This window comes from Oncorhynchus masou, chromosome 3 (genome assembly GCF_036934945.1).
Source record: "Oncorhynchus masou masou isolate Uvic2021 chromosome 3, UVic_Omas_1.1, whole genome shotgun sequence".
In the NCBI taxonomy this organism is placed as follows: Eukaryota; Metazoa; Chordata; class Actinopteri; order Salmoniformes; family Salmonidae; genus Oncorhynchus; species Oncorhynchus masou.
This window is the reverse complement of record NC_088214.1, coordinates 42,193,248-42,210,743: the sequence shown is the minus strand read 5'-3', so window position 1 is coordinate 42,210,743 and position 17,496 is coordinate 42,193,248. Positions and strand designations below refer to the sequence as shown.

General features: G+C 43.2%; 1 protein-coding gene across 1 annotated transcript in view; it reads right to left on the bottom strand.

Moving 5' to 3' along the window:
* The window catches only part of LOC135517123 (TSC22 domain family protein 2-like), a 39,020-nt gene extending 23,936 nt beyond the window's left edge, over positions 1-15,084 (bottom strand). The window contains exon 1 of the mRNA XM_064941153.1: positions 12,587-15,084. Within this exon, the coding sequence (XP_064797225.1) occupies positions 12,587-14,445 (1,859 nt within the window). The 5' untranslated portion in view covers positions 14,446-15,084. The remainder of the gene's footprint in view (positions 1-12,586) is intronic.
* Between the last annotated feature and the right edge of the window lie 2,412 nt (positions 15,085-17,496).

Genomic DNA, 17,496 nt, shown 5'->3' with positions numbered 1-17,496 from the left:
TTTATCTTGTCCAGGTCGCAGTTGTAAATGAGAAGTTATTCTCAACTGGCCTACCTGGTTAAATAAAAGGTGAAATAAAAATAACTTGAAAAAAAAAAAGTATGCTTGTAAAACAAAAAAGGGCCTCTAGGCCAAACTAGGCCTCTAGGCCATATGTAACCGAACGCAAAATGCCTGCGCTGCTGCATAGGATGCCGGGTCTATATTTGTCTATAAAACCTGTATATGGAAATTACCAACAGATTCAAGCCATTTTACCATTTCCTCTCATGCTTGCCAACCCAGGCAAGCACTCAGCTCAGGAACTGAAAGTTTTAGCGTATGAAAAGGAAGTGTGAGCGACAACTCTCAACCAAATATGTAGATTAACATATGCACTAAGATTCTGTGTAACATTAGTCTAAACTGCATATCTACACTAAAGGACTGTTGTCAGTCAAGGTTTAGTATCTGTAACTTATGTCAGAATAGAGTTGTTCCATGTCATTTCAGCAAGCCATGACACCCACCATCTTAGATGGTTCTGAAAGTGTTTCTGTAGTTTGAAACCGATAAGATTAGCATCCCTACAACATTATTTTGTTGAAACAATTTGATCTGAGAAATTAAACTAATTGATTGCACCCCCCAAAAAATTGGCCATTTTAATTCATAGGATTCTTAGAATATTCAATAAATGTAGTACCGAACATACGACTTGGACCAAACTTTTTCTAACAATAAGACATGAGGAATCCAAAAGAGACTCACCCTCCCCCACCCTAATCCCATCCTAACAATGACTATACAGTATCAATTCTCCCCCTCCCATGACATGTAAGCAGTTTATGAACAAGGTATAACACCAACCTATGCTTTGGTTGTTTACCTGGCCACTGTTTCAAATGCTAACTTTTTAGCATTTGTGGCACAAATTCAATGCACGTCAATGGTACCTATAATTAGCATTTGAGCGTCATATTCACAGCTAGAAGAAACATCCGAGTTACACAATAAATGTGTTACTTCAGGATGATTTGGACATGAAGCGTGAAAATGCCAACATACTGTAGGTACCATCGACTTGCGTTTAATTTGTGCCACAAATGAAACAGTGGACAACAAAACCAACACATGGATTGCGGTCATATCTTGCCCATAGACTGTTTACAGGGTAAGGAAACCAATATGTACATTTGTATTTTGGGGGAACTCTTTGTAATTGTAATATCAGGATGTATGATTGGACCTAACAAACTTCAATGTCTAATTTCTCTGGACAGGAAAAAAAAAAAAAAAAAAAAAAACACCATCAAATTCACTGGGAATACATTACAATACTCTGAACCGCAGTGCCATACTACTTGTAAGACATAGCGAACTGAGACTCGTTGTTGGGGTGGGAGGCTTTTGACAATTTCTTTGGATTCCTCACTCATTGCTAGGTACTATATTTATTGAATATTATTTTAATCCTATATATCAAAAAATATGACCAATTTGGGTGCAATCAATTAGCTTAATTTCTCAGATCAAAATATATTTCAGGAACGGTAATTTGATCCATTTCTAAAATAAACAATTATTGAACAATCTGAGATGGTGGGTGTCAAAATCGACTTGTGCTTTGAGGTGGACCGACCCACCAACATATCCTTCCTGGATATTAAATTAACCTGTTAGCCAGCGAAAATAACATTTACAGGTCATGCTTATCTGTCTGTTAATTTGCACAATTTAGTGGAATAAAAAAAAAATTGGGCCGTGTATTTTTGTTAGTCCTCGTGCGTCTTATTTAATCACACACCCAAACAGAACCTAGTTTGGAGTGGAATATCACGGACATCAAAAGCTGCTGCCCCTCAAACAGCTGGTTGCTGCTGGAGTGAAACAATTCTTATAATCATTGCGCAACAATTCTAAAAAAAGAGTTTAAGAGGATACCAGCTTTAATGCTACTATTTGTATCAACTACTAATTGAAGCGTGTCCTCCATTCGCCATTCGAGTGCATAGGCAATCCAGTAGGCAGACCATCAACGAGGTACCCACCACCTCGCAATCTGAGCTGGAGGTATTTTGAAAACATATACTTAAAATTGTTTTAAACCTGGACATTTTAACTCATGAGGCATGTCTTACCTTGCTTCCAAGTAGCCTAGCCAAAAGCCGACTATAGAAACGGAGGAAACTATTTTATATAGACTTCCTATTATGCCATTGAAACCAGAATCTCTCCTCTATTGGTTTTCATATCAACTTTATTTTGTTGTCCTGAAGCCAAAGGCACAATCCAAGTCATATTAGCAACCCGCCGTAGTTCTTGCATATTTCGATTTTCCCTCTAAATTTCTGGGATTTTAATCTGTGTGTGTCTTTAGAAGTGTTTTCCCACAAATTGTATTTTGGAAAATTATTTACAATGAAGTTTTACATGAGCTGCTTCATTACAGGAGTTGCATGTATAAGAAAATAGCATTTTGGCTGTGAAACATAGCCGTGCTATTATTGCATTTTTCAATTAAGCTCTTAAATGAAAAATTCCATGTATGCATGCATGGTATTTTCTGTCGATGAAGTCATTTTGCTGTTTGAAAGAAATTGATCCATTTGTTAACGGTTAACGAGGGTCGATTAGTCTACAGCAAAATTGACCAAAATTTGCAGCCCTACTTCCAAGATGTCATACTTATGTTTGTAGGCCGAGCTTATCCCCAAACTTGACTCCTGTATCAAATGTGTACATATCATACAGACTAACCACAGTTCTTGAGAAATCCACTCGGCAGCAACCACTTCTAGAAGCATGCACCAACTCCTGGCCCATCTTCCCAAAACATTTTCCTAAAGGGGGGGGGGGTCTACTACGTGAATATCATCAGGCAGCTAGGTTCCCGGGACAAAAGCCCTTTGCTATACTGGAGCATGAGTACAGGACAATACAAGGCTGTCCAAAAAAAGGTGATCAATTATTTCAGGCCCGGCACCATCGCTGGGACGCGGCTGTGAAAGACTCAGCAGGCTACTGGCATTACACATCTGGCTAAAAGACTACTGTAGCTCTGTTGGCATATCTATATAAAGTTAACTTTAACACCTTTTGGAAACAGAAGATGCTTTACAGGAATGAGAGTCCATCCAAATCATTTTGGCTCCCGTCCTAGCATTTAAAGGCTGCTTTGAGACAATGACTTATCAGTGACATTGTCCCAGGGGTGTTGGCAGTCATAATGTAAATAAATTAGGTTGTGTCCATCCAACTCCCCTGAATGCCTCAGGCCATCCTACAGCTATTGTATGCAGTAATCATGAGCCTGAGTTATACTATTACCACTGAGGCTGTTTGACCTAGTTGGAAGTCCACTAGGTGCAGTTCACCCTACACTATCAGCTCAAACATAAATATCAGTGTCATGTCTACTTCTGATAAGCCTCCCAGTAAAGCAATAAAAACAAGTGCTAAAAATAGCCCACATTAACATGTAGCCTAAGAAACAAGGTTCATGAAATCCATAACTTGCTAGAAGATAACGTTCATATACCGACTCTCTGAAACTCACTTAGATAATACATTTGATGATACAGTGGTAGCAATACATGGTTTCAACATCTTCAGAAGAAACAGGAATGCCAATGGTGGAGGAGTTGCTGTTTATGTTCAGAGTCATATTCCTGTAATGCTTTGAGGATTTCATGCCAAATGCTGTTGAAGTAATATGGCTACAGGTTCACCTGCCCCACCTAAAGCCCATTCTTGTGGGAAGCTGCTATCAAGTGCCAACAGTCAGTATCAGGATAACGTGTGTGAAATGCTTGATATCAACAGGTGACCAAATATTAACTGGCTTTCATCAAGCTGCCCACTCAGGAAAAAGCTTTAAAACTGTAACGTTATCAGTCAACCTACTAGGGTTATCAGTCAACCTATCACAGGAATTAATGGAATCCTCTCCAACATAATCCAGTCAGAGTCAGGCATTCCCCAGGGCAGCAGTCTAGGCCCCTTTTAAAAAAAATCTTTACTAATAACCTACCACTGAGTAAAACCTGTATCTACTGTAAATATTGTAATGAATAATGTAGAAATTGTGCAAGTTGAAGAGACTGAACTCCTTGGAGTAACCTTGGATTGTAAACTGTCATGGTCAAACATATTGATGCAACAGTAGCTAAGATGGGGAAAGGTCTGTCCATATTAAAGTGCTGCTCTGCTTTCCTACCTGCTCTAGTTGTCGCACTTGGGAAAAACTGGAGGAACTCCTCAAAAACAGTTGTGCTAAGCTTGTAGCGTCATACACAAGACAACTCAAGGCTATAATCTCTGCAAAAAGGTGCTTTAACAAAGTACTGAGTAATGAGTCTGAATACTTATGCAAATGTTATAGTACTTCATTTAATACAAATTTGCAAAAATGCCTAAAACCTGTTTTTGGAACATCATTTTGGGTTATGCATTTATCACAGGTGGACTCCAATCCAGTTGTAGAAATATCAAGGATGATCAATAAGGTAAATATTTTATCAATTTGCAAAAGTTTCTAAAAACCTAGTTTCACTTTATCATTGTGTGGTATTGTGTGTAGACTGCTGAGGATTTTTATGTAAACCATTTTAGAATAAGGCTGTAACATAAAATGTTGAAAAAGTCAAGGGGTCTGAATACTTTCCGAAGGCACTATACACAATATTTAAGATATATTTTCCACTAACCCGAATACCCTTCACCTAATTGGAGTAAACTGATGAACAGCAGCACTTAGGCTTTTACCTCTAGCTTATACTTACTAAATACATTTTACGAACAATCTTTTGTTTGTTTTTACTCCTATCCTTCCTCTACCCCTCCCATCCATTTCTAAAGACCATCCAGTTTAACTGTGTTGTGATGTTTCACAAAAGTTCTGAACCTTTCCAATTCTCAGTTTCTATAAGATTGTAAATTAAAGAAAATATAATACTTTTAGCAAAATGTTATTGATTGATTGACTGACTTTTCAAAAATCACCCAGCAGTGCCAACTGCAGAGTTAGAGCCACGTAAATGTTGCAATTCTTCAGCCATTCCTGGACCTACGACCAAAAACAAATCTTCATATGGACAGTACCAAAACAAATTATATAATGATTATCTAACCATTTGCCTCATGCAGCGTGACACATCTCCTTAGCATAGAGTTGATCAGGCTATTGATTGTGGCCTGTGGAATGTCATCCCACTCCTTTTCAATGGCTGTGCGAAGTAGCTGGATATTGGAGGGAAGTGGAACGAGGTCATACGTCGATCCAGAGCATCCCAAACATGCTCAATGGATGACATGTCTGGTGAGTAAGCAGGCCATGGAAGAACTGGGACATTTTCAGCTTCCAAGAATTGCGACATGTGGCCGTGCATTATCATGCTGAAATTAGGTGATGAGGCCTCAGAATCTCATCACGGTATCTCTATATGCATTCAAATTGCCATCAATAAAAAGGCAATTGTGTTCATTGTCCATGGCTTATGCCTCTCCATATCATAACCCCACAGCCACTATGGGGCACTCTGTTCACAATGTTAACGTCAGCAAAGTGCTCGACCACACGATTCCAAACATGTGGTCTGCGGTTGAGGCCGGTTGGCAGCACTGCCAAATTACCTAAAAACAACATTGGAGGCTGCTTATGGTAGAGAAATGGACTTATCTAGCTACAGCACTGGTGGACATTCCTGCAGTCAGCATGCCAATTGCACGCTCACTCGGAACTTGAGACATCTCTGGCATGGTGTTGTGTGACAAAACTGCACATTTTAGAGTGGCCTTTGATTGTTCCCAGCACAAGGTGCACCTGTGTAATGATCATGCTGTTAAATCAGCTTCTTGACTTGCCCACAACTGCCAGGTGGATGGATTATCTTGGCAATGGAGAAATGCTCACCAACAGGGATATAAACAAAATGAGAGAAATAAGCTTTTTGTGCATATGGAAAATGTCTGGGATCTTTAAATTTCAGCTCATGAAACATGAGACCAACACATCAAGTTGTGTTTATATTTTTGTTGCGTATAAAAGTGGACACCCATTCAAATTAGTGGATTCGGCTATTTCAGCCACACCCATTGCTGAAGGGTGTATAAAATCGAGCACAGAAAAATTTGTACATTTTTCCCCTGCTAGATCTGCGCTGGTCAACTGTTATTGCCGTTATTGTGAAGTGGAAATGTCTAGGAGCAACAACGGCTCAGCCACGAAGTCCTCGGTTGCAACACTCACTACGGAGTTCCAAACTGCCTCTGGAAGCAACGTTGGCACAAGAACTGTGTCGGGAGCTTCATGAAATGGGTTTCCATGGCCGAGCAGCCGCACACAAGCCTAAGATCCGCATGCGCATTGTCCAAGCGTCTGCTGGAGTGGTGTAAAGCTCGCCGCCATCGGCGCAGTGGAAATGCGTTCTCTGGAGTGATGAATCACGCTTCACCATCTGGCAGTAGACGGACGAATCGGCGTTTGGCGTGAGTAAGCTACCTGCCTGAATACATAGTGCCAACTGTAAAGTTTGGTGGAGGAGGTATAATGGTCTGTGGCTGTTTTTCATGGTTCGAGCTACGCCCCTTAGTTCCAGTAATGGGAAATCCTACAGCATACAATGACATTCTAAACGATTCTGTGCTTCCAACTTTGTGGCAACAGTTTGAGGAACACCCTTTCCTGTTTCAGCATGCCCCCATGCACAAAACAAGGTCCATACATAAATGGTTTGTCGAGATCAGTGTGGAAGAACTTGACTGGCCTGCACAGAGCCCCGACCTCAATCCCATCGAACACCTTTAAGATGAATTGGAGTGCCGACTGCGAGCCAGGCCTAATCGCCCAACATCAGTGCCTGACCTCACTAATGCTCATAGCTGAATGGAAGCAAGTCCCTTCAGCAATGTTCCAACATGTAGTGGAAAGCCTTCCCAGAAGAGTGGAGGCTGTTATAGCAGCAAAGGGGGACCAACTATATTTTGGCCATGATTTTCAAATGAGATGTTCAACAAGCAGGTGTTCACAAACTTTTGCTCATGTAGTGTATATCTATCTAACTTAAGCTAATGAGGATCCACAATAAATACAAATTCTGATAACATGAAATGTGGCAATATACAAGCCAAGGGTTGCATTAATGCAGAACTCCACAAAATAATTAATTACAAAACGCTTAAGAAATATCTTGCTGCGTTGTCAATGCAGATCTAAAATGCTTCTTATTGCAATTTCTGCTCGGCATCAGACTAATTTTCTGCTCAGTTACACTTCTACACTCGGATGAGAATTCATTTTTAAGCAGATAGCACTGACTGATGTGTAGCTACGTTTCTCAGGTAAAACCAGATTCACTTCAAGCAAAACATTGAAATGTAGCTGGCTGCATTCATTCGATGATCAACAGAAATAAAAAGACCAGCCAAATAGCGTTGTACTTCTGTTGTCATCTGATGAAAATGAAGCTATTTTCTGCCGAATGTGGTGCACTAATGCATTTTCTGTGAAGGTTATACGGTCGGTGCATGTAAGCTGTCCGACCCAAAAAATAAATAATTGGTGACCAAAAGTTGTCTGTTTTTCAACCAATTGATTGGCCAACATTTTTTCAAACACATTTTTCTATATGTAGACACACCCTATGTGTTTAAATAAAATCCACTATATGGGCTGAGCTGGTCTGATGCTTTAAGCGCACTGTTAGATTAAATATTTAAGACAAATAACTAGAGGGAGTCTGACCACAATTGATTTGATTGTGTCTGGCCGGAGTCGGACTTCCTGAGTTGTGAATTATTTATCTTTTTAAACCCGTGTGCACCGGTTGTCTCGCTCTCTCATCCCTGCTGCAGCAACCACTGCAGAACATCAGTGTTTATCGTGCAGTCCGTGTTGCTGAAGCTGCAACTTAATTAAAGCCATTTCTGACTGAGGAGTTGTTACTAAAATCCCTCATATTGTTTAGAAAATAACATTCCCTATTCCCTCAACCCTTGCGCTCCCATCACAAGACAGCAAAATGGATGCAGAGGACGTGAAAAAGAAACTCGGTAAAACAGGGAAATATTTACTGGGTGCAGGAGGGAAATGGGAAGTCAGATGTGTGGAATAGATTTGATTTAGTTGTGGAAACTACTGGAGATAAAGAAAAAGGAGGAAGGTAAGGAGCAAGTGCTGTGTGCAAAACAGGTTACCGGTAGATTACACAATTTTATTTAAAAAAAATAAAAATTGGGGACCGTTTAGAACACTGTAAACACAATTATAAAACTACCAGAGTTGAACCATTTGCATTGTAAAGCCTTTATTACAGCCTAAAAACAGTAGCCATGCATATGTTAATGCAATTGCCAACATGCTAATTATTCAAGGGTCCCTTCATAATTTCATTTTTAAAAGTAAAATGCTTTATTACATTTCAAACCATGAATGACTTGTATTGTGTGATAATATTGATACAGTAGCCTAATATATATATGACATTTAGGCCTAAGTAAGTTACAGTATTAAGACTAAACAGGATGCACTCTTAAGGCCTACAGCTCGGTGGTGGTTATACAAGGCTACTATACTAACCCTACTAATGACAATGACATTTTTAATATAATGATATGATAATATTTGAGATTCTTCAAAGTAGCCACCCTTTCCCTTGATAACAGCTTTGCACACTCTTGGCATTCTCTCAACCAAGTTCATGAGGTAGTCACCTCAAATGCATTTCAATTTACAGGTACGCCTTGTTAAAAAGTCCATCATTACTTCATGACATGAAGGGCAGCCAATACTTAACATTTCAGGAACTTTGAAAGTTTCTTAAAGTCCAGTCGCAAAAACCATCAAGCGCTATGATGAAACCGACTCATGAGGACCGTCACAGGAAAGGAAGACCCAGAGTTACTTCTGCTGCAGAGGATAAGTTCATTGAAAAGTTACCAGCCTCAGAAATTGCAGCCCAAATAAATGCTCCACAGAGCTCAATTAACAGACACATCTCAACATCAACTGTTCAGAGACCGTGTGAATCAGGCATTCATGGTCAAATTGCAAAGAAACCTCTACTACAGGACACCAATAAGAAGAGACTTGCTTGTCCATGAAACACAAGCAATGGACATTAGACACACCACCAACCAAAAATTTGAGATTTTTGGTTGGTGGTGTGAGAGTGCTTTGCTGGTAACACTGTCAGTGATTTATTTAGAATTCAAGACACCCTTAAATCAGCATGGCTACCACAGCATTCTACAGTGGTATGCCATCCCATCTGGTTTGCGCTTAGTGGGACTATCATTTGTTTTTCAACAGGACAATGACCCAACACACATCCAGGCTGGCAAGAGCTATTTGACCAAGAAGGAGAGTGATGGAGTGCTGCATCGATGACCTGGCCTCCAACAATCCACCGACCTCAACCCAATTGAGATGGTTTGGGAAGAGTTGGACCGCAGAGTGAAGGAAAAACAGACAAGCGCTTAGCATTTGCGGGAACTCCGTCCAAGACTGTTGTAAAAGCATTCCTCATGAAGCTGCTTGAGAGAATGCCAAGAGTGTGCAAAGCTGCCATCAAGGCAAAGGGTGGCTACTTTCAATCATCTATTTTTTGTTACTACATGATTCAATATATGTTATTTCATAGTTTTACAGCATGTGTCTTCACTATTATTCTACAATGTAGAAAATAGTACAAATAAATAAAAATCCTTGAATGAGTAGGCGTGTCCAAACGTTGGACTGGAACTGTATATGGATGACTTAAAGTCAGGCACATTTAACAGTTAGGTTATAGATTAGACCTAATTAAGTTGGGGTTTATCCTTCTCCTCACATTTCTTAGACAATTAAGGCAAGGGCTGTTTTCCTGTCTCCTAATTCTACTGCAGCCTCCTCCGCATTGTTCTCAACACCAAAATACTGGTTAACTTCGCTATTATGTACTTAGCAACATGAAAAAGGCACCAATTCAACAGCGCACTGGCGTTTCAGAACCATGGACAGCGACCGCTCTAAAGGCAGGAGAAAGCACGATATAAAATTATATTTTTATTAGTTGCACCATTGTTCTAACATAATATAAACATATATAATTTCAGTAGCACAAAAGTGACATCCCCACAGCCTCCGCAATGGATTAGTCTACTCAGACAGGTGCGAATCAGACAGGTATCGTGTGCACCGTGATTTTTTTTTGTGACTGCTCAACTAGTGAAATCTAGGTCGACCAACAGCCTATCGACTACACAATTGACCAGTCGGTTAAAGGGGGGGGGGGGTCAGGGGTCAGTCCTAGTTGCAGGCCCCTGGTCAGACAAAAAAAAACACTACTTTCAATGTAAAAATTCAGGTAAAAAAATGGTTTAAAAATGCAGATTTGATGGTCTGCGCTTTGAAAATGCTGATTTCTTAACTTTAAAATTGACCCATGTACATCATGACATATTTCATTATGCCTTACGTCATCTCGATGGAGTCTTGTCCCACTACTGAACGGACAAGTGTTATTAATGCAAGATGGAAGGAGAGACGGTCTCTCGTCAGAGATCGCATGTATTTTGGGAGATTAGAAAATGTGAATTTTTCATTCATGCCAAATACAGTTTCAGGTGATTTATAAAAGGTTACTTTTCCCTCAACTTGTTTCTCAAACTTTATAGCAAGTCAACCTAGCTTGCACTGCAGAGCAGCTAGCTAGCTAGCTAAAAGAGATGCTAGGTTGAAGATATCATTGTAGCCAGAGAGCAATTGGGGGAGAAGGGTCTTGGTCAGGGAGGTGACCAAGAACCCGATGGTCACTCTGACAGAGCTCCAGAGTTCCTCTGTGTAGATGGGAGAACCTTCCAGAAGAACAACCATCTCTGCAGCCCTCCACCCATCAGGCCTTTATGGCAGAGTGGCCAGGCGGAAGCCACTCCTCAGTAAAAAAGGCACATGACAGCTCACTTGGGGTGAGAAATGAGAAACAACACTCTCTGGTCTGATGAAACCAAGATTGAACTATTTGGCCTTAAGGCCAAGTGTCACGTTTGGGGGAAAAAACATTGCACCATCCCTACGGTGAAGCATGGTGGTGGCAACATCATGCTGTGGGAATGCTTTTCAGCGGCAGGGAGACTAGTCTGGACCGAGGGAAAGATGAACGGAGCAAAGTACTGAGAGACCCTTGCTGAAAACCTACTCCAGAGAGTTCAGGACCTCAGACTTGTGCGAAGGTTCACCTTCCAACAGGACAATGAACCTAAGCACACAGCCAAGACAACGCAGGAGGGGATTCGGAACAAGTCTCTGAAAGTCCTTGAGTGGCCCAGCCAGAGCCCGGACTTGAACTGTGCAGCGACAGTCCCCATTCAACCTGACAGAACTTGAGAAGATCTGCAGAGAAGAATGGGAGAAACTCCCTAAATACAGGTGTACCAAGCTTGTAGTGTCATGCCCAAGTAGACTCGAGGCTGTAATCGCTGCCAAAGGTGATCAACAAAGTAAAAGGTCTGAATACTTAGGTAAAAAAATATATATATTTTTCGCTTTGTCATTATGGGGTGTGTTGATTGAGGAGGGAAAAAATGATAATACATTTTAGAATAAGGCTGTAAAGTTAGAAAAATGTGGAAAAACTCAATGGGTCTGAATACTTTCCGAATGCACTGTGTGTCCAGGGAGCTGGCTGCCACATAATTTCAAACATACCCTCCCCCATGTGAACACACACACTTAAAGTTCCCACACCCCCTACACTTTATAAAACCACTCCACAGCTGCAATGTTGTTATTCAACACTGATATAAAAACCTGACAATTGTACTGCATACAGAGAGAAACGGTACCAAAATGATTTATACCAAGGAGATTGAGCTATTGTTTCACTATAGCTAATAAAATCACATTTTATTTTTAACATAAATACAACAGGTGTAGTACAAATGCTTGCCTACGAGCCCTTCCCAGCGACGCGGTTTAAAAATAATTAAAATAGTGACACGAGGAATACAATTAAATGCACAAGAATGGATATGTATACAGGGAGTACCAGTACCAGATCAATGTGCAGAGGTAAAGTATTAGAGACAGATATGAAGGCAAGGTAAAGTGACTAGGCATCAGGATAGATAAGACTAAAATAAAGAACAGAGTAGCAGCAGCAAATGAAAGTGCGTGTGTGTTATGTGTGCATTTGTGTTGTCGGTATGAGTGTGTGGGTGTATGTAGTGTATTTGAATGCGTGCGGGTTTTGTGTGGGAGTGTCAATGTAGTGTGTGTGAGTGTGTATACATAGTCTAGTGAGTGTCCATAAAGGCAGTGCAAGATGGAGAGTCAGTACAGATAGTTTGGGTACCATTAATTGACTATTTAGCAGTCTTACGGCTTGGGGGTAGAAGCTGTCTCAAAGCCTGTTGGTCCATTTGCCGGATGGTAAAAGAGTGAAAAGTCTATGGTTTGGGTGACTGGAGTCTTTGGCAATTTTCGGCTAGGCCAAAGTCATGTATCTGAATGGCTCTGCCCCTGAGAGTCCATAGTATGTGGCCTGACAGCATTTAGTTGACTTTCTAGCTAGGCTATTCCATTCTATGGTGAACTGTAACAGAGTGAACGATGGTGGTGGGGCCTTACCTGTCCTCGTCCCACTCCATTTGTATGGGTATTCCAAACAGGCTGTTCACAGAGGGGTTGTCAGCCTGATGCAGGCCCTCTGGGGTCTTCATCAGGTTTTTCTCAGCGATGGAGGGAGGCTGGGCCGTCGCGAGGCCCTCCACCTTCCTACTGCCCTCCTCCACCTGGTCAAACCCGGCAGCCAAGAGGTCCTGCACCCCCCCGCCATTGCGGGCCGTGGGGGCCTGTTGCCCGGACAACAAGAAGGCGGTCAGGTTTGACATGGTGGCAGGGACTGCTGCAGCAGTGTTGGAGGCACTGGGCACAGTGGTGGGCATGCCGTCGATGCTGGTGGTCACGGCTACGATGGCGGTAGGCACGTTTTGGGCACTGGGGGGCATGGAGTGGAGCCCGAGGGGCTGAGGCATCCCTGTGGGGGCATACTGACACACAGGCTGCTGCAGAGTAGAGGCTCTGCCCAGCAGCATGGAGGCCCCAACACCTCCAATACCTGCACCCATCAAGCCTGGAGCTGGCTGACTAAGGGGTAAAGGGACTCCTCCCTCCGCTGCTGCCAACTCCCCTACCTGGCCCTGCATCGGCACCCCGGCGGCGGGAGTCATGACCGGCGATGGGCCCTGACCCATAGGTTGTCCCACGGAGAGGCTGGTCATGGAAAGGGTCTGGCCAGCCGACACCACTGCCTCCATGACAGGTTGGTGGTGTTGGTAGTAGTCCGCTTGGTTCTGGGGCAGGCCTGGGGGTTGGTTGGATAGATGGTGTCCCAGTGGAAGATGCTGTAGAATGGGTTGCTGCTGCTGGAGAGAGTAAGCCAGCGGCTGGGTCTGGGCTGCCGGGGGCACGCTATGAGATTTCTGTATGTGGATGCCAGTTTGAGGCAGACCGTTGAACCCCACAAGGAGGTTCTGGGGGGCAGCGGGTTGGATAGTACCCAGCGCAGGCTGCTGAACTGAGACAGCCACGGGTTTGTTGGTGGGGAAAGCGTTGGCTGTGGCTGTTCCAGGCTGCCCCATGTTGTAGTTCTGGTGGTGGAGCTGCTGCTGCTGTAGCAGTGTGTCCACTGGGTGAATGTGCGAGGCACTAAGTGCAGCAGCATCCACTATAGAGTCTAGGCCCTGGCCTGAGAGAGTCGCCGGTGCGACCACCGAACCACCTGTCAACCCCAGCCCGCTGTCCCTGTCGGCGCTGGGGTCCAACGCATTGGCATGCCTAATGTTATCCGCAGTCCTGTTAACCACTGTGTTACCCTCCGAGTCTTTCTCATAGAACTCTGTGCAAGTCCATCGGCCCCTTCTGAAGGGCTCTCCAGTACCATGATCAAGTTTGATGACCCTGAAGCGTGAACTGCAACTTGTTGTCGACGTTGTAGAAGTTGGGGTTGAACTAGTCACTACTGGCTGGGATGTGCTCACTGACACGTTGGTAGCCACCCCACTGGTCACTGGGGCAGGCTGTTGCACGAGCCTGGACTGAGAGATAGTAGGGAGGTCGCTTGAGGAACCAGTTCCCAGAGTTTGCTGGCTAACATGAGAGCCTGCCACTCCCACCTTTCGAGTAGCAAAACCCTCATTTGCGGGACCCGACAATGCAGGTAGCTGCCCAACTTGAGGTATAACGCCAGGTGCCTCTTGCTCCCCTACATGGTTTAGGGTTTCCTCAGATGAACTTCGATCACATACCTCTGGCTCGTAGTCAGCCCGGGACATGTCGAAGATTTCCGACAACACGTCTTCAGTCCGTGATTCGTCTGGGTCGTCCAGGCTCTCTGTGTCATCCGTGGCACTGCTGGCCGCCACCTGAGCCTGTGTCACACTTGTGATCTGAAAACAGCTCTTCTTTTTAGCCGGCATTTTAGACATTTTGAGAGCCTGCGTTTACAACTCCAGTCTAAATATCCTGCGTCAAACGCGAGTGGGCTAGTATCAGCTGACAAATGGCTATCTGAAACAGCGTATTTGCATCGATGTCAGTTATTCTATTATCAAGACGAGTATGTCATCCTACCTCCTCTCCTGTTGCATTTTACGAGTTCATAACATTGAAGACAGACCCTCTCAATTCAAGCAATGCGGCGTTTGCCAATAGAATTAGCTCGCAATTAAATAACTGATCCAAAGCTTTGATCCGTCAGAACCGGCCTGCCCAGTAAGTAATGTCCCGACTCCGTAGTTGTCAGATGGCCGCTGTCGCAGAGAGAGCTCCCCAGCTGCAGGAGCTACTTTAGTCTGAGGCGGGCCCGTACCCCTCCACTCCACTCAAAGTGCTAACGTTGGCTGGCTAGCTTGCTAGCTGCAACACTCCTCTACGTTGGGACAAGTACGTAAGACATCATGCGGATCAAGTCTACTCTCCCCTCTTGACTTGCGAATTAAAAAATATTCAATACTAACACTTGTTTAAAAGGTCATTGAAACACATTTCCAAGAATACACTGTCACTATTTCCCACTTCATGGAACTGACAATCCAAACAGCGCCTACCTTACTCTTGTCAAGAAGATGGCTAGCCAGTTATATCAGAGAGGAAGAGGCAAAGCGAGAGGGTTTACTCCGCCCAAAATCTGTCCACGAAAATAAGACAACCAATGAGAAATTGTTGTAAGGAAGTCAATGACAAGTGTCGAATTTGGTCAATTTTTTGATTGTCACGAACGCACCGATATAAGTAGACGCACGTGAGATTTCAGCAACTTAGAAAAAACTACTTTATATCGGAGTTGTGACTGTTGTTCACACGCGTATTTGCCCTCTTATTAGCTAGAATGGTCCCACAAGATATCTCTCTTTTCGCCCGCCTTCCATCTTCATGGACATGTATTTCCATTGTTAGGACAGTCACTCGACTGTCTTGTCAATATAATATAAAATATTTGGTTTACGTACAATTGCACTGCATCGTGGGAAGCGAACACAACCATATTTACGTACATAATGATTGAGAATTTAATTTCTCTCACTCGATATATATATTTACTACACTTTTAGACTATTTGTCTTGTTTATTTTTCGACCACTTGTATTATTTGAAAGGGAGACTGCACCCCTTACTATCCGTTCCCCTCAAGTGATTGGTGAAGAACACTATTGAAGGGAGCAGGAACAATCCAAACTAAAACTCTGCCATGGTCCCCTGGTGGTCTTTGAATCTTTGGACCCCTGGTGGCCAATGTATACAAATCTTAACGTATTCAGTCAGTTCAATGAACTATAGATGGCTGTGAATCCCTCGAAAATAGACTATATATACAAAAGTATGTGGACACCCCTTCAAATGAGTGGATTCGGCTATTTCAGCCACACCGTTGTGGACAGGTGTATAAAATCGAGAAAACAGCCATGCAATCTCCATAGACAAACATTGGCAGTAGAATGCCCTTACTGAAGAGCTCAGTGACTTTCAACATGGCACCATCATAGAATGCTACCTTTCCAACAAGTCAGTCCATCAAATCTCTGCCCTGCTAGAGCTGCCCCGGTCAACTGCAAGTGCACAAAAGCCTAAGATCACCATGCGCAATGACAAATGTAGGCTGGAATGAGGTATAGCTAGCCGCCATTGGAATCTGGAGTAAAGGAAAATCGTTCTCTGGTGTGATGAATCACGCTTTACCATCTGGCAGTCCGACGGACTAATATGGGTTTGGCGGATGCCAGGAGAACACTACCTGCCCGAATGCATTGTGCCAAGTGGGAAGTTTAGTGGAGGAGGAATAATGGTAAAACATTACATATCAAAGGGAATATGTGGTTTAGAATATGTATATGATGGACTTAGCAGTTTAGTTATATACACAAATCCAATTTACATCCATATAGCACAAAGGGAATGTTCTTTACAAATTTCCTAGAAACTTGTCATGTTTTGTATACTTGGGCATTTTAAAGGTAAAACTTTGCATACATTTTACATAAACTCAGCCAAAAAAGAAAAGTCCCTTTTTCAGGACCTTGTCTTTCAAAATCATTCATAAAAATCCAAATAACTTCACAGATCTTCATTGTAAAGGGTTTGAACACTGTTTCTCATGCTTGTTCAATGAACCATAAACAATTAATGAACATGCACCTGTGGAACGGTCGTTAAGACACGAACAGCTTACAGACGGTAGGCAATTAAGGTCACAGTTATGAAAACTTAGGACACAAAAGAGACCTTTCTACTGACTCTGAAAAACACCAAAAGAAAGATGCCCTGAGTCCCTGCTCATCTGCGTGAACGTGCCTTAGGCATGATGCAAGGAGGCATGAGGACTGCAGATGTGTCCAGGGAATATATTGCAATGTCCGTACTGTGAGACGCCGAAGACAGCGCTACAGGGAGACAGGACGGACAGCTGATCGTCCTTGCAGTGGCATAACACATGTAACAACACCTGCACAGGATCTGTACATCCGAACATTACACCTGCGTGACAGGTACAGGATGGCAACAACAACTGCCCAAGTTACACCAGGAACGCACAATCCCTCCATCAGTGCTCAGACTGTCCACAATAGGCTGAGAGAGGCTGGACCGAGGGCTTGTAGGCCTGTTGTAAGGCAGGTCCTCACCAGACATCACCGGCAACAACATCGCCTATGGGCACAAACCCACCGTTGCTAGACCAGACAGGACTGGCAAAAAGTGCTCTTCACTGACGAGTAGCGGTTGTTTCACCAGGGGTGATGGTCGGATTTGCGTTTATCGTCGAAGGAATGAGCATTGCACCGAGGCCTGTACTCTGGAGCAGGATCGATTTGGAGGTGGAGGGTCCGTCATAGTTTGGGGTGGTGTGTCACAGCATCATCAGACTGAGCTTGTTGTCATTGCAAGCAATCTCAACGCTATGCGTTACAGGGAAGACATCCTCCTCCCTCATGTGGTACACTTCCTGCAGGCTCATCCTGACATGACACTCCAGCATGACAATG